At 53.5% G+C, this 19,644-nt stretch overlaps 1 protein-coding gene across 1 annotated transcript in view; it reads left to right on the top strand.

The window, feature by feature from the left end:
* RTN4R (reticulon 4 receptor) overlaps positions 1–5,036 on the top strand; it is a 114,693-nt gene extending 109,657 nt beyond the window's left edge. The window contains exon 2 of the mRNA XM_024216284.1: positions 3,093–5,036. Within this exon, the coding sequence (XP_024072052.1) occupies positions 3,093–4,522 (1,430 nt within the window). The 3' untranslated portion in view covers positions 4,523–5,036. The remainder of the gene's footprint in view (positions 1–3,092) is intronic.
* The last annotated feature ends 14,608 nt before the right edge of the window (positions 5,037–19,644 follow it).

Raw genomic sequence — 19,644 nt, 5'->3', positions numbered from 1 at the left:
TTGCCTGTGAAATGCAGTCAGCCATTCGAGAGCAGTGTTTTGATTCCATTGCACCTACGTTGGCTGGAACTGACAGGACTCTCTCTGTGTCCCGCTAATTTGTCTGGTTCCGTGTCAGTGTCTTGGTCTGCCTGACTTAGGGTGACCAGATGTCCTGATTTTATAGGGACAGTCCCGATTTTGGGGTCTTTTTCTTATATTGGCTCCTATTACCCCCCACCCCCTGTCCTGATTTTTTCACATTTGCTGTCTGGTCACCCTAGCCTGACTCTCTGATCTCAACTCTCAAGCTGCTACTTTCAATGTAGGTGTAAAGAGGCATTAAAATGCATGACCAACATTTCCAGTTTCTTAACAAAGACCAAACCTGCCATAGAAACAAATACAGAAAGCTGCTCTTTGTCCCTTGGCGAGGACTTTCCCGGCTCATGATAGGAGCGTGTCTCCTTCGCGCCAGATGCTGTGATGAGCTGGAATGGAGACACATGTGTTTGACGATCATGTGTTCCAAACGGCATGGGGCATTTCGCAAACGGGCATGTGCTGCCGCTGCTGCTTTCAGATCATGGTTCAGCAGATTAGTTAGAGGGAACAACCTAATTACATGGCTGCTAATTGCTAGCAGAACCCTGTTAAAAATGCCTTCCCAGGTTCCTCAGGCTAGTCTCAGCCTGTAGTTCTCGCTGGGGCGATGGGCCTAGGGTAAGATGCATCTCTTGCTGCGAGCTGTGGCACGTGTCAATGTCTCCCTGTGGGTTTCTGGGTTATGGAGAGAGGAGAACACACCGGACCTGTCGCCTGTAGCGTGTCTCATTTCACAACCAGGCATGTACCCAGTACCGGGTTTACGACGGCGCCAATGGCGCTGTGGTGCCAGCCCCACACTCAGAAGTGGCCCTGGCGCCCAGACCGTGGCACTGCCCCCCCCTCACTCCACTTGCGCTCTGCCCTGAGGCTCTGCCCCCACTCGGCCCCTTCCCCCTGAAGCCCTGCCCACCCCCTGCTCGCTCCTCTCCACTCCTTCCCTCCCTCTGTGCAAGCGGCAGGGCAGGGTCTCGATCTGGGGGAGGGGAGGGAGGAGAGGCCAAGCAGGGGACGGGCCTTGGGTGGGGGGGCAGGGGAAGGGCCACAGTCTGAGTGCCGGGGCCCACAAAAGGTTAATCTGGCCATGCATGCACCTCAAAAGTCACCTACCTTGCATTGTGAGTTTTTTGCTAATGCGTATTTGGGGCTGGGCCCTGTGAGGGCCGACTGCTCTCAGCTCTCACCAGCTTCAGTGGGAGTTGAAAGCACACAAGCCCAGCTCCTCAAAGGTATTTCGGCATGAACTCCCATTGGAGGGTCTGGGCCTCAGCACCTTGTCTTGTGGGGCTGGGCTCTGGGAAGGAGTGGGGCTGAGATTCAGCAGGCAAATGTGTTGCCATTTCACACTCATTGCGCACACAAAGCACAAATGAAAGATTCTCCTGCGATGCAAACTCTCAGGGGGTCCTTGAATCCGGCTGGGCACAACCTCCCTCCAGCACAGCGTCACCCTCTGGCAAGCATAAGCCATGCCCAGCTGCCCTTTCGGAGGGACTGCACGGATTTCCTAGGAGAAAAGGGAAGGCCAAGGTATGAGATCACATAGCACTTGGCTGGCAAAATGATCAGCATTAGAAGAGGCAGAAATGAAGCCCAATGCCCTAGTGCCTCTCTATAAACATGCTTGGCTTGTCAGTTCTTCTGAGAGGCGGATGCAATCATTTCCTGCCGGACAAAGGGGCTAGTGCAGAGAGAGCTGATGGAAAGGCACAAGAAGAGATGCTAGTTCACATTTCTGTACATTCCCGTACCTGCTTGTGGGTGGCTGGGATGGCAGAGGGCGCAGCATGGGTAGTGGTGTGCCAGACTAAGAGGAACTAAAAGGGTAGCACCAGCACCACCTGGCACAATGCAACCCATGGCTGGCCAGTGCACCCTCTGCCATCCCCGCCCTGGGCCACTCCTGAGCAGAGGAACAGATTTATTTGGGCATAAGCTTTTGTGGGTAAAAAACCCACTTCTTCAGCTGCATGGAGTGAAAGTTACAGATACAGGCATTATATCATGAGACATAATTTGGGCTTGAATAGGGACTGGGAGTGGCTGGCTCATTACAGAAGCAGCTTTGCCTCTCCTGGAATTGACACTTCCTCATCAATTATTGGGAGTGGACTACATCCACCCTGATCGAATTGGCCCTGTCAATACTGGTTCTCCACTTGTGAGGTAACTCCCTTCTCTTCATGTATCATTATATAATGTCTGCATCTGTAACTTTCAATCCATGCATCTGAAGAAGTGGTTTTTTTATCCACGAAAGCTTATGCCCAAATAAATCTGTTAGTCTTTAAGGTGCCACCAGACTCCTTGTTGTTTTTGTGGATACAGACTAACACGGCTACCCCCTGATTCCTGAGCAGAGGGCTTGTCTTCATGTACAGCGGTGCAGCCAACATAGTGCTGTCCCACCAATATAGCACTATCTTCCCGGGAGTTAGGTTAGCATAACTACGTCACTCAGGGGAGTGGATTTGTCACCCCCTTGAGCGACGTATTTATACCGATACAGGGCTGTAGCGTAGACCTGGTCCTAGTGTTGAATAGTGCTAAACGGTGCGGTGATTCTGCGATGGAAAGAAATGGCTCCAGGGAGTAAGGCTATTTACTATTTTGGGGTAGGGACTGTCTGTGTGTTAGGACATTTATCCAGCGCCTCCCTCCACTTCCTGATCGTCACAACACACAATGCAATACCCACTACGCATAAATGATAAGGATACTAATTTCCACTTGTGGCCTAGATCTGAGGCCTCCCAAGTGTGACAGACTGATGCAGCATTCAGACTCTCTCCAAGCGTACATTGATTTTAACTATTGTGTTGAGTGGCAGAAGAGTTTTAATTCTTTATTGTAATTGTTTGGCTCCCCTGGCCCATGCTGTTTGTGGATACCTCGTGGTTAATGCAATGCACTTGCAAAGGTGAATTTCAGCCTAATACATGAGTTGCAGAGAAAAATGCTCTCCTGTCACTGACTCTAATTTACTTTCTATTTTTGTTGTCCTTTAGGAAGCAAACTGCTGATTTTGGTGCTTTGCTTGAACATCCAGTCGGAAGTGGAATCTTGCCCCGGGGCGTGTGTATGCTACAGTGAACCCAAGATCACAATAAGCTGTCAGCAGCAGGGACTGACAGTAATCCCCACTGAGATCCCCATACAGACCCAGCGCATCTTCCTGCACAACAACAAGATAACCCTGGTGAGGTCCACCAGCTTCAGTTCCTGTCGCAACATGACGATCCTTTGGATCCATTCCAACAACATCAGCCTCATCGAGTCCGGGGCATTTTATGGGCTTGACAAACTGGAGGAGTTAGACCTCAGTGACAATGTGAACTTGAAGTCCATCAATCCCACCACTTTCCGGGGTCTCATTCACCTTCACGCCTTACACCTGGATCGCTGTGGGCTCCTGGAGCTCTCCACAGGGCTTTTCCGAGGGTTGTTCTCCTTGCAGCATCTCTACCTTCAGGATAATAACCTGCAGAACCTGCTGGATGACACTTTCCTAGATCTTGCAAATCTCACCTACCTGTTTTTGCATGGTAATAAAATTAAGAGCTTGTCAGAGAATGTCTTTCGTGGGCTGATCAACCTGGATCGGCTCCTGTTGCACCAGAACAGAGTCAGCCTGGTTCACCGCAGGTCTTTTCATGACCTGGGGAAAGTGATGACCTTGTATCTGTTCAATAACAACTTGACGGTGCTCACTGGAGAAACGATGGCTCCCTTGGTGTCCCTCCAATACCTTCGTTTAAATAGCAACCAGTGGATCTGTGATTGTCAGGCTCAGTCCCTCTGGAATTGGTTTAAACAGTTTAAAGGATCTTCATCGGAGCTGGAGTGCCATCTGCCCACTAACTTGGCAGGGAGAGACCTCAAAAGACTGCAGAGCAGCGACTTGGAAGGATGTATCGACTCTTTCAATCAGATAAGAACAAGTGTTTTTAGTACTAAGACCAGATCTGGCAAACTGCCAACCACCGACTCCCCTCTAAATTCCCGGGACGGCACCCAGAAGTGCTGCCAACCGGAAACTGATAAATCCTTTATTTATGAAGCCAAGGGCAAGGCAAGTCCATCTTCACACAGCAGCCGTCCGTCCCCCAACAACCCTTTCAAAGACAAGGAGAACATGTCCAAGACCAAGTACATCGAAACGGACCCTTCCAAAAACGGGAGCAACAAGCAGATAAACGACTCCCCTTTTGGGACCTTCCCCAGCATTGTAGACCCTCCATTGACCAAGTTGAAACCAGAATTCCTAGCTCCCATTCAACCCTCCACAGTCCCAACCAAAAAGAGGCAGGGGTGCTCGAAAAAAAACAAGTCGAAGGCCCAGTGCCGCCTCACCCAACAAGGAAACAGCTCCACATTACAGCCAAGCCTACATCTTTTGCTTCCCCTCTTGGTGTGGAGCTTACTGTTGTTCTGCTAAAAGCAACTCTTTCCCTTGGCCAATGACACGTTAACACCAGAATTTTGCTGACCTCCATAAATGTTGCAAGAGTGAAGCAAACTGCTGTACACCCCAAGAAAGCTTTGTTACACAAAAGTTAACTGGATGCCTTTATAAAAAAAAAAAAGACAAAACCAAGATGTACATAATTTATTTGTCCTGAAACCTGTGAGTTATACCTTTGGTCTTTGGAACTGCACTTACTCACATAGCAGCTGTTGCTACAGCAGATGGTAAAGAAATAGAATTTACACACACACACACACACACCAAAAGAATATGTAAGAAAATGCTCCTGAAAGAATGTTTAAAATTTGTTTGTAACTTGAACTCATACTGAACGGCGTTGCAAGTTCCCATTTGCGGAGGTGATGCATTTGATGCTACTTTACTCCTATGTTTATGAATATTGCAGTTTTACCGTGTTCATTTCCGTCATGCCATGTTTATGGGCAGCATTTGTTAAAGAATGCTGCCTTTTCCTTCACTAAGATTGCAGTATATATAGATATGCATTTTATTTTACTTGTGTACAAGTATACAAAAAAATATAAAATAAAGATTTCTTTTTCCTAAGCTGTCGTCATCCGCAAGAGGTGAAGCATGCTGGTTAACTGAAAAGCTTGGAAAATAAAAAGGGGGTCAGATCTTCTCTTTGAACTTCAGGCCTGGGAGGTAGGGTCCAATATTTAATGTGAAGGCAATAAATGAGACGTGCATTGCACCATTATGCGATCTTTAAATGGCACCAACAAAGGCTTTCCTTGCATGAAACATACTGTGCTAATGCTCCAGCTTCCCTTCCCACCTGTCCCACAGCTTCCCCCAACATCTCATGCATATTTCAAGATGCTCAGAATAGCTGGAAATATTAACCTAGCCCCCTCCAAGCCAAATGTCCCAAACTCTTTGGTGTAGGACTGGTGACTAAGCAATCCTGAGCGCTCACAGGAGTCACATGGGACATTTTTCTTTAGGCCTGTACAAATTACTGAATCTGCCTGCTAATGTCAGGAAGTGTTTCCAGAGCAATGCTGTGTTCACATTTGGGCTTCTCAACCAGGAAACATAGCCCCAGACAGGCTGCTGCTAGGCAATAAACATGGCCTTGTGGTCAAGCAATGGCTGGGTATCAAGGAGATCTGGGTGGCCTGCCCCGGGGGTCTGGTGGAATTCACTTCATTAGCCCTGCAGCTCGCTTTCCCATCTGTATAATGGGGATAATGCACCCTCGTGTTATGAAGATAAATACATTGTTGTCAGTGAGGTGCTCAGATACCATGGTGATGGGCTCATAAAGTACCTTGGATAGAACTCCGTCAACAATGTGCTCTTGTTGCCAAGAAGGCTAACGGCATTTAGGGCTGTATAAGTAGGGGCATTGCCAGCAGATCGAGGAACGTGATCATTCCCCTTTATTCGACACTGGTGAGGCCTCATCTGGAGTACTGTGTCCAGTTTTGGGCCCCACACTACAAGAAGGATGTGGAAAAATTGGAAAGAGTCCAGCGGAGGGCAACAAAAATGATTAGGGGTCTGGAGCACATGACTTATGAGGAGAGGCTGAGGGAACTGGGATTGTTTAGTCTCCAGAAGAGAAGAAGGAGGGGGGATTTGATAGTTGCTTTCAACTACCTGAGCGGGGGTTCCAAAGAGGATGGAGCTCGGCTGTTCTCAGTGGTGGCAGATGACAGAACAAGGAGCAATGGTCTCAAGTTGCAGTGGGGGAGGTTTAGGTTGGATATTAGGAAACACTATTTCACTAGGAGGGTGGTGAAGCACTGGAATGGGTTACCTAGGGAGGTGGTGGAATCCCCTTCCTTGGAGGTTTTTAAGGTCAGGCTTGACAAAGCCCTGGCTGGGATGATTTAGTTGGGGATTGGTCCTGCTTTGAGCAGGGGGTTGGACTAGATGACCTCCTGAGGTCCCTTCCAACCCTGATATTCTATGATTCTATGACTCTATGGTTTCTTTTGTATTAAAACCAGACCTGTCTCTTTGTATCCCAGGTTATTCCAGAGCTGTGGGGGGCATCATTAGAAAATGGATTGCTTTTCCCTATAAAGTGGCTAGGTTTCCTCTGTGATCTGTAACTTCCTCAGGGAGAGTGTGAAGTCATTTGTATCAGTGCCCCTAAGCCTGATTTGTAACAGGCAGATGACACGTAATGACTTGACCTTTGCCTCTTTATTCCATGCGGGTCATAGGGCCTTCACCCCTGCCTTCCATTTTTGGCAGTCTCTTGATGCAGTCCTGGCTTCTTCCCACGTCATTTTGATAGCTGTCAGTTCTGCTTCTGTTACGTGTTTTCCATCGTCTTTGGTCTGCCCCATTGCCTCTTGCCCTGGGGATTACAGGCCAATGCCAGCTGAAAAAATTAAAAGCAAAAGAATCAACACATGAGAACTACCAGTAACATTTTTCTGGGATTGACAGAGAAGAGGTCTGACACTTGACGTATCTTGGCAGCACCGTAAACAAAGCAGGTGGAACAGACAAAGACATGAAAGGCAGACTGGCGAAAGCTGAACCGGAGTAACAGAAACCTTGCCCTCTGAAGTAAACTTTGAATATTTAACACCACTGTAAAATCTGTCTTACCATATGGCACTGAAACTTGGAGACTTATTAAATTCTCACTAATTAAACTTCAAGTTTTTAAAAGCAGCTCCCTTAGACAAATCTTCAACATCAGAGGGCCAGAAAAAATTCACAGATGAAGAGCTATGGAGGAGGATGAAATGGAAATGGATAGGACAGAAAATTATGGAATGAATTGTGCAGGAGATCAGGCTTGATGACATGGTGGTCCCTTCTGCCCTTAAAATCTATGATTCCATTGTTAGGCACGGAGCAGCGGGGTTTCACAGCCAAATATTTGCCATAGTAGAGCAAAAATGTCTGCACTGATGCACCAACAACACCCAAGTTCAAAACACACTCCAACCTGTGAAGGCCGCTCCCAGATCCACACCCAAGCCTCATGAGTGGCTTGTGTCTCTGACCTGGCCCAAACCTGAATCCCACGTCTGAACTCCCCTGAACGTCGAGGTCACTCCAATCCAGCCCCGAGCCCTGGCACACCCCACGAGGCAGAAGCCCCAAGCCTGGCACCTCCTGTGGGGCTGAAGCCCCAAGCCCTGGGGCTCCAGGAAGTATTTGGAGAGAATTTAAGCTCTGGCTATGGCCTGCAGTGGAGCGGGCTCAGAGAAGCTTTGGGAGAACGATCTATAGTGTGAGAATGCTGAAAAGGGGGCAAAATATGTGTGGTGGTGGGGGAGAGGCACCCAGATACCTGTTCCAAAGTTGTTTCAATTCTGGGTAAGCAAGTTGAAGTTAAGGATCATGACACCAAATGCTGCTATAACCCTCCCACCCCAGCTCACGGGTTTGGGTTCAGGGCCCTGCTTTGCTTGCTGGGGCTTGGAGTGACTGTGCTCAGTTTCTGTCAGTCCTTGCAGTAGTCTCCTTTCTGCACCTGGGTCTCAGCTCGCCTGCGAGGGCCAAGGGGTGGATGGTGGGGTTGGGATGCGACAAGTGGGACAGGGATGGGACTAGAGCGGGGGTGGGGGGGAGCTAGCCAGGAAGGCCCGGGGTGGCTGAGGACAGGGGAGGAGAGGGGCAGGAGGTGCTTTAGCTGTGTATTGGTGATGCTGATGTATAACAACAGCTGGCCCGTCCTTAATGCCTCTCATCCGAGAATCTCAAAGCCCTCCACAAAGACTAACCCCAGTTTACAGCATCACAGAGGCTAGGTGAGTTGCTCAAGTTCACATGGGGAATCAGTGGCAGAGTCAGGACCAGCACCCTGCTTTGTGCTAAGCCCCCTCACTTCCTCACCCCACAGCCACTGTTGTCAGGGGCTCCTGGCCTGGGCTGGGGGTGCCCTGCAGTTGGGTTCTTGTGGCAGACTTGGGAAGGGTGGCAGGGTGACACAACAGTGTATTTAAATACCAAAGTATAACCAGCCTCCCCTTGAGCCCCTAGGCGCCTCCTAGGAGGGCTGGGATCCTGCATGCGGCATTCCCAGCCAGCACAGCATCTGTCCTCAATCGGGGGCCCTAGGCCCACCATGGCACAGGGCCCCTACGGCTCCAACACCGTAGCCCTCCCCTGCCTTGGAGCGGCAGCATGGAGGTCATGAGTGCAGTTGTGGGGCTGTGTAGCTCATGATTTTACGGCCTGCAAGGAGATCATGGAATTAGCCCAATGCTGGGACGTTCCAAACAGGGTGTGAGTGTGGGGAGTGGCAGCGGGGATTCCTGCTTCGGCTGCCTGCTGTTGGAGAAATCCCAGCACTGGGCTGATCCAGTGGCTCACGGGGCACTAGCGTCGCATGGGGCTGGCCAGCGGGGAGAAGGGGGCAGAGCTCACAATATGCAGCACATAGGCTCCCCAGTTCAGCCTGCCCCACAGTGACCCCCGGCAGCCACGTGTGCTACTGGTTTGGACATACGGTTTCTAGAGCCAGCCTTTCAGGTCCTGAGCCTGTAGGGTGTGAGGTCACCGGGTGCTCAGTGCACCACAGGATCAGGCCCTTCAATCAGAGAGGCCCAGCGGCATTATGGATCTGGGTGGCTCGCTCTCCCCCACCCTCACTCACGTTCACTGCGCTGGGGAAGGGGCTTAGAGTGTGGGAGGGGGTGAGGGCTCTAACTGGGGGTGCGGGCTCCGGGGTGGGACTGCGGGAGCTGCGGTGGGTCACCAGAGGGGCAAATTTAAACCAGTTTTATTAACCTTGTGGACACTCATTCATGGGCGGCGGGTGAAACTCCCTTTTTGGTAGAGTGCACCACACTGTTGACGCTCTGGACAGCAGTCCGAGCTCGGATGCTCTGACCAGCCACACAGGAAAAGCCCCGGGAAAATTTGAATTCCTTTTCCTGTCTGGGCAGTTTGAATCTCATTTCCTGCGTGGCGAGCTCAGCAGCACTGGCAACGATGCAGAGCTCTCCAGCAGAGATGGCCGTGCAATCCCAGAATAGAAAGAGGGCCCCAGCATGGACTGATCGGGAAGTCTTGGATCTCATCGCTGTGTGGGGCGATGAGTCCGTGCTTTCCGAGCTGCGCTCCAAAAGACGGAACGCAAAGATCTAAGATCTCTAAAGCCATGGCAGAGAGAGGATACAGCCGGGATGCAACGCAGTGCCGCGTGAAAATCAAGGAGCTGAGACAAGGCTACCAGAAGACCAAAGAGGCAAACGGAGGCTCCGGATCCCAGCCCCACAGATCCCGTTTCTACGAGGCACTGCATTCCATCCTTGCTGCGGCCGCCACCACTACCCCACCACTGACCGTGGACTCTGAGGATGGGATATTGTCCACGGCCGGTTCCTCGGACATGTTAGCGGACGGGGAAGATGAGGAAGGAGATGAGGAGGACGAGGCAGTCGACAGCGCTTACCAAGCTGATTTCCCCGACAGCCAGGAGCTCTTCATCACCCTTAGAGAGATCCCCTACCAACCCTCCCTAGCATGTAACCTGGACACAGATTCAGGCGAAGGATCAAGCGGTAAGTGCTTTAAACATATTAACCTTTATTTTTTACAAAACTTGAATATTAATACTAAGAACAATCTGTGAATCATGATTTCTTCCCCCTGGGCGCTTAAGTAATCAGTAACAACTATTTAAAAAAAATCAAACAGTGTCCGGTTGTGCATGATTGTGCTGCCCAAGCTGCTCCACTCTTTAGTGCCTGCTACTGCAGCTATATTAGAATCCTGTCTATATGTCCGGGGATAGAGCAGTAGTCCTCCACGGACATCTCCACAAAGCTCTGCTGCAGGTAATGGGATAGCCTGTTCATCAGGTTCCTGGGGAGAGCGGCTTTACTTGGTCCTCCGAAGTAGGAGACGTTCCCGCGCCAGGAGACAAGCAGGTACTCCGGTATCATTGCCTTGCATAGCATGGCGGCAAAGGGCCCCGGTCTCTGCAGGCTTTCTCGAAGCATCCGTTGGATCTCGGTGTCCGGGATCCTCATGAGAGTTATGTTGCTCATGATGACCTGCTTTGAATTAGGTAGGGGACTGTTAGTATTGGGACTGCTTGCAACAAGTTCCTTTACAGAACTGTGACCGCTGGTATACAGCAGCATACAGGGGCAGCATACAGGGATCTTTCCCTGACTCATCCTCGAGGGGGTGGGACAGGGCCAGAGTTCCTGCTTGGCCGATTGCTGGCAGCACAGACTGGCAGTGCTTTCAATGTGAAAGGAGGCCAGTGGTACTCCTACAGTTTTAAGCAGCCACAAGTCTACGGCTTACCATGTTTGCCTGCTACAGAGAGTACCGTGTCCTGCCCCGCTTCCCAGATCGGCAGTGCAAAAGCCCAGGCACTGAAGGCGAGGTTCGAAAATTCGACCTTGTCCTGAGTGCGCATGTGATAGGTGTGGTTCATGGTCTTGTTCACAGAGAAAAACTATGTTCTTGATTCACAACCACATTTATCTTTCGGAGGAATTCACTGCCTTTTCCTCATTCCCACAGCCACATCTGCAACTGTCTCCCAACCCAGCTTGGCATCACACTCCCAGAGGCTAGCGCACATTAGGCGGAGGAAGAAGAAGACGCGAGAGGACATGTTCTCAGAACTAATGGGCTGCTCCCGAGCCCAGGCAGCACAGCAGAACCAGTGGAGGGAGAATTTGTCACAAATGCACCGGACACACATGGAACGTGAGGAGAGGTGGCGGCAGGAAGACCAGCAGGCGACTCAAACGCTGCTTGGACTTCTGAGGGAGCAAACGGACACGCTCCGGCGCCTTGTTGATGTTCTGCAGGAACAGGGGCAGGAGGACAGAGCCCCGCTGCAGTCTATCAGGAACCGCACTCCCCCGCCACCAAGTCCCATACCCCCCTCTCCCAAAGTCCAAAGAAGGAGGGGTGGCAGAGTCCGTGAAAACTCTCACTCCACCCCTGCAGACTGCTCAAGCACCATTCCCCAAAATTTGAAAAGTCCTTTCCTGCCCGCCTCACCCAAGCCCCCGTCCGACTTTCACCCCCCAGTTTCCTGTCTGGTTGTTAATAAAAAATACGTTTTTGTTCATTACTGTTTCAGTCAGGTTCTTTTGAGGGAGAGTCTGTCTGGAGGGGGGGAAGGGGCTTGGTAATTGGACAGGACAGTCACCTTTAGCAGGGTACAGAGGCGGGGGCAGGTCCAGCAGCAGGGCACATACACAGTGCAGTGACTAGTTACCCTGGTCAGTCTGGGAGGTGGTTTTCATGTTCTGTGGGGGGCGGGGGGTGGTTGTTTGCTCTGTGACTTTGTGGCGGGGGAGGGCAGTTACAGATCTTATGCAGCGGTCCTTGTCCTGGATCACAGAGCCACGCAGCAGGGGAGCTGTAACCCTCCTCCCCCTGCCATAAAGTCACATAGCCCCCACATACACGCAGTCCCGCTCAGGAGGGCTGGCAGGCTCCGTTGAAACAACCAGTCCGCCACTGCGAATCCTGTCATTCCTGGAGTTTAGAAGGATCATTTGCATCAGTACACTACACCCGCTCCCCACCACAGTCTGCGTCCCCAGTTTCAAAGATTCCCGCGAAAACAGTACTAAAGACAACGGTGTTCAATAACAAAATAAAACTGATTTTATTTTTTTGGAAGGGGGTGAAGGGGGTCTGTAATTGGAGAGGATAGTCATCCTTAACTGGGTAAAGAAACGGGGGCAGGTTCAGCTTCTCTGTACAGAAACTTAAAAGTCACCGGTTACCCTGCTCAGTCTGGAACCTTGCTTTCAAAGCCTCCCGGATGCACAGCGCGTCCCGCTGGGATCTTCTAATCGCCCGGCTGTCTGGCTGGGCGTAATCAGCAGCCAGGCTATTTGCCTCAACCTCCCACCCCGCCATAAAGGTCTCCCCCTTGCTCTCACAGAGATTGTGGAGCACACAGCAAGCTGCTATAACAATGGGGATATTGGTTTCGCTGAGATCACAGCGAGTCAGTAAGCTTCTCCATCTCCCTTTGAGACGGCCAAAAGCACACTCCACCACCATTCTGCACTTGCTCAGCCGGTAGTTGAACAGTTCTTTTTCTGTGTCCAGGGTGCCAGTATAGGGCTTCATGAGCCAGGGCATTAGCGGGTAGGCTGGGTCCCCGAGGATCACTGTAGGCATCTGCACATCCCCAAGAGTTATTTTGTGGTCCGGGAAGTAAATACCTTCCTGCAGCCGTCTAAACAGACCAGAGTTCCTGAACACGCGAGCGTCATGAACCTTGCCCGGCCATCCGACGTTGATGTTGGTAAAACGTCCCCTATGGTCCACCAGTGCTTGCAGCACCATTGAAAAGTAGCCCTTTCTGTTAATGTACTGGCTGGCCTGGTGGTCCGGTCCCAGGATAGGGATGTGAGTCCCATCTATAGCCCCACCGCAGTTTGGGAATCCCATCGCGGCGAAGCCATCTATGATGGCCTGCGCGTTTCCCAGGGTCACTACCTTTGACAGCAGTACCTTAACGATTGCGTTGACTACTTGCATCACAACAACCCCCACGGTAGATTTGCCAACACCAAAGTGGTTCGCGACTGACCGGTAGCTGTCTGGCGTTGCAAGCTTCCAGAGGGCTATGGCCACTCGCTTCTGGACAGTCAGGGCTGCTCGCATCCGGGTGTCACTGCGCTTCAGGGCAGGGGACAGCAACTCACAAAGTTCCAGGAAAGTCCCCTTCCGCATGCGAAAGTTTCGCAGCCACTGGGATTCATCCCAGACCTGCAGCACTATGCGGTCCCACCAGTCCGTGCTTGTTTCCCGGGCCCAGAATCGCCGTTCCACAATATCCACATGACCCATTGCCACCGTGATGTCCTGGGCGCTGGGGCTCGTGGTTTCTGACAGCTCTGTGCTACTCTCCGACTTCAGGCCATCACGGCGGTGCCGTAGCCTCCTCGCCTGATTTCTCTGCATCTGCCTCAGGGAAAGGTGTATGATAAGCTGCGAGGCGTTGAGAACGGCCACAACTGCAGCGATGGTCGCAGCGTGATCCATGATCGCAGTGCTGTGGCGTCCGCGCTGTCACTGACCAGAAAAGTGCGCGAACTGATTTTCCGCCGGCGCTTTCATGGAGGGAGGGAGGGCGTTAGTGATGGACGGATGACGACACATTTTTTTACCCAGAAGGCATTGGCGGCTCGACCCAGAATTCCAATGGGCAGCGAGGACTGCGGGAACTGTGGGATAGCTGCCCACAGTGCACCGCTTCCAATATCGACGCTCGCCCCGTTAGTGTGGACTCACAAAGTCAAATTACTCTCCTTAGTGTGGACACACACGTTCGACTTTGCAATATCGATTCCACATATTCGATTTAAGTGAAATCGAACTACCCTCGTAGTGTAGACATACCCTTAGCCTCCCCGGGCCTGTTATACCCGCCGCCCATGCTCTCGTTTCCTTTAAATTACGCTTACTTCAGGAAATCCAAACTTGATTAGGAACGCTTTTAAGAACCCCAAATTAAACCCACTCTTAAACCGAATCCAGAACCTCGCCACCAGGTTTTGCAGTGCTTGGACTGAATTGGGGTAAAATACAAATTATGTTAAGCCAGTGCAGCTTCCCTGCGTAGACAAGCCCCGGTGACGTCCCCAGTTCGGCTCAGCTTTAGTCTGTAGCATGCCCATTGGCTGTTTCGCATCACATGGCCAAAGCAAAGCATGAGCAGCCCCTAGCGCTCCAGTTCCAAGTCCGGAGGGCAGGTTTTGCTGTCTGAATGGCGCCAGGGATGGGGGGTGTCCCAGGCAGGGCCAGTGCAAGGATGTTTCCCGCCCTAGGCGAAACTTCCACCTTGCGTCCTCCCCCCGCCCCGAGCCCTGCGGGAGCTCCCCACCCCCCTCCGCCCTGAGACGCCCCCCCTCCGGCAGCTCCCCACCCCCCACTCCGCCCTGAGGCACCTCCCCTGCTGCAGCTCCCCTCCCCCCGCCTGAGGTGCCGCCCCCCCGGGGCAGCTCCCCACTCCCCCAGGCCCAGGGAGCCATGCGGCAGCTCCCCACCCCAGCTCATCTCTGCTCCGCCCCCTTCCCAAGCATGCTGTCGCTGCTCCACTTCTCCTGCCTCCCAGGCTTGCGGCGCCAATCAGCTGTTTGGCGCCGCAAGCCTGGGAGGGAGAGAAACAAAGCAGGGTGGCGAGCTCAGGGGAGGAGGCGAAGCAGAGGTGAGCTGGGGCGGGGAGCGGTTCCCCTGTGTGCCGCCCCCCCTTACTTGCTGCAGGCGGCCCTCCCCGCGCCCCCCCTGCCCCAGCTCACCTCCGCTCCACCACCACCCCAGAGCCCGCTTTTGTCCGCCCCCAACCGCTTGGCTCCCTAGGCAGCCGCCTAGTTTGCCTAGTGGTTGCACCAGCCCTGGTCCCAGGGGGTTGGATGGAGGGTTGAGATGGAAATGCGTGTCAGGGGGAGGTGGAAGGAGGGCAAGAGAAGAGCTGAGCCGGGAGGTGGAGCTGGGCCTCATGTCTGGGAGCTGCAATCCCCCCCCCGCTGACAATCAACTGGCCCCTTCCCCATTGCCTGGCACTGTTGTCATTTGCCCCAGTGTTGGTAAAACGCTATCAGATCAGGATGGAGCTGCCTCATGCCCACATTGCTCAGTTTAAATGACACCCAGTCGTCGGGGCCAGGCAACGGGGGCTCAGGGCCTGAGATTGTTTCCCGTCTCCCTTGCTCCCCGTACAGCATGAGATTGGCTGGTTTGGCCTCTCTCCTGACAGCATCTCAGAATGGTAACAAGAGTAAAATAAAGCAAACAAAGCAGGCGGGCTGCAGTGGGGGAAGCCAGGAGGCAGATCTCAGCCGAGCCTTCAAAGGGGCGGAGAGACCGGCCAGGCTCCAGTGCTAATAAATTCCCAGAGCAAGGAGCGCAGGAGCAAGCTGTGCTCTCTCCAAATGCTGCATTTCCATGTTTGCTCAGGCGCCGCATTCATACCCGCTGTGCCTGTGCTCTCAGCTCTGCTCAGAGGCAGTGCTATTGTTCAGGGGACCCATGGAGGGCTGGGGACATGGTCGGGAGCCACGGGGCAGGTGGGGCTCTGCTTCCGGCCCTGTTCGGAGGCAGGACTATGGAATTCAGTGCGTGGTCCTCCCTGGGCTTCTCCTGGGTCCAATGGTCCTTTCTGCAAAGTGGCAGTTTAATGCGCCATCCATTGAGTTTCATGCCTGCTAGTAAAGGGGCAGTCAATGAGCAGATCTCCAGCAGCAGCCAAATCCTCCACTGGGTTTAATTACCACTCCCGCTGCACTGGCATGCTTCACGCTCCATCCATGCCCGCTGCTGCCCGGGGCCGTCTCACGGGTGGGGGCTGAACGTCACCCACAAGAAGCCCGTTCACTAAGTAGAGCCAAACGTAGGGGCAAGTCACACCAAGGAGTGCTCAGACATTGCAAAGCCCCGGAGATTGGGCAACTCCTGGGCTAGTTTAACGGTGGATCCTCCCATCCACCACACCAGGGGCACCAGGGCGCCCGGGGAAGGGTCTGTCTGTCCCAGGGATATATCTGTTCCCATCATTGCTGAGTCTGAACTTGTCATTGTGTTTAGTGTCTTGAGCCTCGCTGTCCCCTGGTTTAGGTGCCTAAGTCCCGGGTTTAGGCTCTGCTGAGATCCTCTGAATGCCTAAACTAGCTTGATGCCCAGGTTTTGCAGTACAAGTCCCCTTGGTGCCTGTGTTTCTGCCTCTGGACCTGCACGCTGCTGCTTCCCAGGGTGCTTATTTCCTGCCTAAACCCCAGAGCGACCCGCAAACACAGGTTCATCCGCCAGGGCGTAGACGAGGAGCTCTCTCCCGTATAACTTTTAGCCTAGTAGTTAGGGCACTCACCTGCCATATGGGAGACCCCTCCCCCATTTCACGTCCCCACTCTGCCTTAAGCGGAGAGGAATTTGAGAAGGGCTCTGCCACCTCTCAGATGAGGGCTCTAACTCCCAGGCTCTGGGGTATTCTTGTCTCTCCAGATGAAGCTGACCCATTGTGGCTGAATAATGAAAGAGTCATTGGAGCAGGGCACTGGATCCGTGGGGAGTGCGCCAACCACCAGGGTATCGATTTGCTCTCTTCTCCCCCACCCGGGACCAGATTAAGGAGTCATTTGGGCCAGTATTTAGAGCACTCACCTAAGAGATGGCGGGTCCCTCTTTCAATCCCTTCTCTGGAGGAGTGGGGACTTGAACCAACAGTCTCCCCCAGCCTAGGTGAGTGCCCTGAGCACCGAGCTAACCCCAAAGAGGCTTTGTGGCTGTGAATGGCTGGCAGAGGTCGGTGCCTCTGTCTGTCAGAGGGAAAGGACTCAGCACACGCCCCTGTCATGGGATCTCCCTTGGGCTAGTCCCCACCTGGCCTGCTGGCTTTTGTGGATGGCAGTCTGCGGTGTCGCTGTCTCCCCATTCACTGTACAGCTCGTGGTCACAAAGGGAGCCTGCGCCATTGGGCCGGCCAGCCCCCCTCCTCCATTCCCGCTCCTTGGCTTAGATCCCCGCAGTCCCCAGAGCAATCAGATTCTAAACCAGCTCCGTCACAAACACTACCGCGCGGGATTCCCCTTTCAGATCTCGGTGGCAGGACAAGGCTCTTCCTGTGCACATGGCTGCAGCATCCCGAGAGGACCTAGTTCTTCCTTTCTTTCTTGATCCCGTTCATGGACCCACCTTCCTCCTTGAATTCCAGCACACATGCCCATCCTCTTGGCTAGCAGGATTTCATCCACAGGCGCCCCTAATTGTATGGACGGGCAATCTGGTTTGGCTAATGTCAGAGGCCCAGATGAGCTGGGGGTTGTCAGGGAGTCCCCTGTTAATAGAGCCGGCCTGGGGCCTGAGGGAGGAGACTGCCAGACTATGTTTAGCCCTTTTCCTCACCTTGAAAATGTGAACGGCTCCAAATTGATAACCCCCCTGCCCACCGTGTGCTGAGCTGAAGGGGACAGGCCATTAGGTTGCCCCCCAAAACACACGGACGTCTTATGGAAACCCACATGCTACCTGTGGGGTGCAAGCCAAAGACGGCCCTCACTGAGCAGGGCCACCATCCCCACCACACTGCTGGGGTGTGCAGGACTTACCTTGAAGACGCTGGTGCCAGAGGCCTGCTTTAAAGTCCAATCGCTGGGCTGGGACAAAGCTGGCGGCCACTGCTCACTCAGGCTGCTGCTGCATCGGCATGCGCCCGCCTTTGCTGCAGCTGCTGCTCCAAGGGGAACTCAGCTGAAGGCCCATGGGGAGGCAGCTCCAGTTGCTTGTGAGAGGTTGGAAAGGAGGCAGAGCCCAGCTGCTTTGTTGCACTGAGTGGGAATCCTGCAGCTGCTGCAACCTCCTCTCTCAGCCTGGACAGCCCCAGCTCCGAATGGGAAAGGCCAGTACTGCCAGCTCTCTTCCCCGGCCCCTCCCCAGAGCCAGGGGACACCCACAGCCCTGTCAGACCCCCGCACCTCAGGAGCTTGGCCAAGCCCAAGTGCTCCAAGTCAGGCCCCAAAATACCGTGAGTAGTTCTGGCTGAACAATGGCCTTTTCAGGGTGCTGCCAATTCCAAAACACACAAAAAATTGTCTTGGGTCGAACCAAAGAAGTTGACAAAATATCAAGTTGGGGCGAAATGAAACGTTTTGATTCGCCTCAGCTCGACATTTTCTTTTCGATTCAGGTGCTTTCAGCAAAGCAAAGGACTAGCTTCCCAAAACGTGGGGGGCGAGGAACGCCCGCAGCACTTTCCTGCCTGTGGTCAGGGTACTCTCCAGGGAGGTGAGAGACCAGGCACAGTGCCCCCACCCCTCGGAGAGAGTTGAAGCTGAGTTGGAAAATGCCTGATGTACAGGGCTACGGGCTATTCTGAGGGTGGGGCTCTCTCGCGATCTCTCCTCTTGAAGCTGATCCCCTTTGTATAAATAATCTGCTAGTCTTCGGAGCAGGGACTCTAACTTGACTGTCTCAGCACTGAGGGGAGGGCCGGGCCCACCGGGCTGTAGGGTTATTCCCACATACTTTCCCTGCCCAGGGATTATTCATTGTCATAGTTGGACCAGGGAAGGGGTGGGAGTGAGGAGAAGGAGCGGGGACAGTGGGCGGGGAGGCAGAAGCCCTGTCCCTTACAAGGGGGGGAGGTGAGAGGGTGCCGCTGGGTTCATTGTGCTCCTCTATCCCCACACCCATCCTGTGAGAACAGTGTTGGCTCCGGAGCAGAGAGAGGAGGGTTCTGCCTGCTTCTTGCAGAAAGTCTGGTTGGCTGCTCTTCTCCAGGAGTGGGGAAGGCAGCCAATTCGAGTGGGATTTCCCCGGGGCAGAGCTGAAAGCTGTGAGCTGTCTGAAGGTTTTCGGGCTCGTGGCCAGGTGGCTCCAGGCCCTGCAGAAATCACGGGACTGGTGAGGAATTCATGAGCATTGGCACCACAGCCCCTGGAGTGGGTGGTGCCGGCCCTGCTGTAGGACGGGGCACTAGCCCTTTGGAGCCTGACCCCATTCCTGTCACTGTGGGCAGGAAACAAAGCTCAGTCTCTTAGTGTGTGTCACTCACCCTCTACAGCTCCCAGTGAAGAGCCCCAGGGACCCCTCCTGCACCTAGCCCCAGGGACCCATGGAGCACCCAGTGCACCACAGGCAGAGGGGCCCCCATCACATCCGAGCAGCTGCTGTACAGCCAGAGGCCACAGGACAATCCGCTCATTGCCTTGGTCTGCTACAGGGAGCATCACCTGCTGAGCGGCTCCACGAGGAGCTGAGGGGGGGGGGGGCCATGGGGGGGGGGGGCTGGGGGTGGAGCAGTTTTGCGGGCAATGCAGCACTACAGGAGTTTTTTGGGGGGAGTGTTTACTCAGGGATTGTCACTAGCTGGAGTAGCTGTCACGGGTGCCTCTGGGAACACCGTGAGCCTATTCCTGATCAGAGCCAACCCGAACCTTTGCCAGGCCCGAAAGTGACCCAAACACTGGAGCTTTATGAAGATTTCACAGCCTTTGGAGGAGTATGTGTTAAAGCTATGTTAGCCTCTGTCGTGCTGGAAGCAGTGGGGCAGCCATCCTGGACTCAGGGCCGGCTCCAGGCACCAGGCACCCAAGCTGGTGCTTGGGGCGGCACCTGGAGGGGGGCGGCGGCGCGGCGCTCTGGCCGCCGGGGGGGGGGGGGGG

This window comes from Terrapene carolina, unplaced genomic scaffold (assembly GCF_002925995.2).
Source record: "Terrapene carolina triunguis isolate 2854851 unplaced genomic scaffold, T_m_triunguis-2.0 Scaffold951, whole genome shotgun sequence".
NCBI classification, from domain to species: domain Eukaryota; kingdom Metazoa; phylum Chordata; order Testudines; family Emydidae; genus Terrapene; species Terrapene triunguis.
The sequence above is the reverse complement of the archived record's forward strand: the minus strand, read 5'-3'. Positions and strand labels throughout refer to the sequence as shown.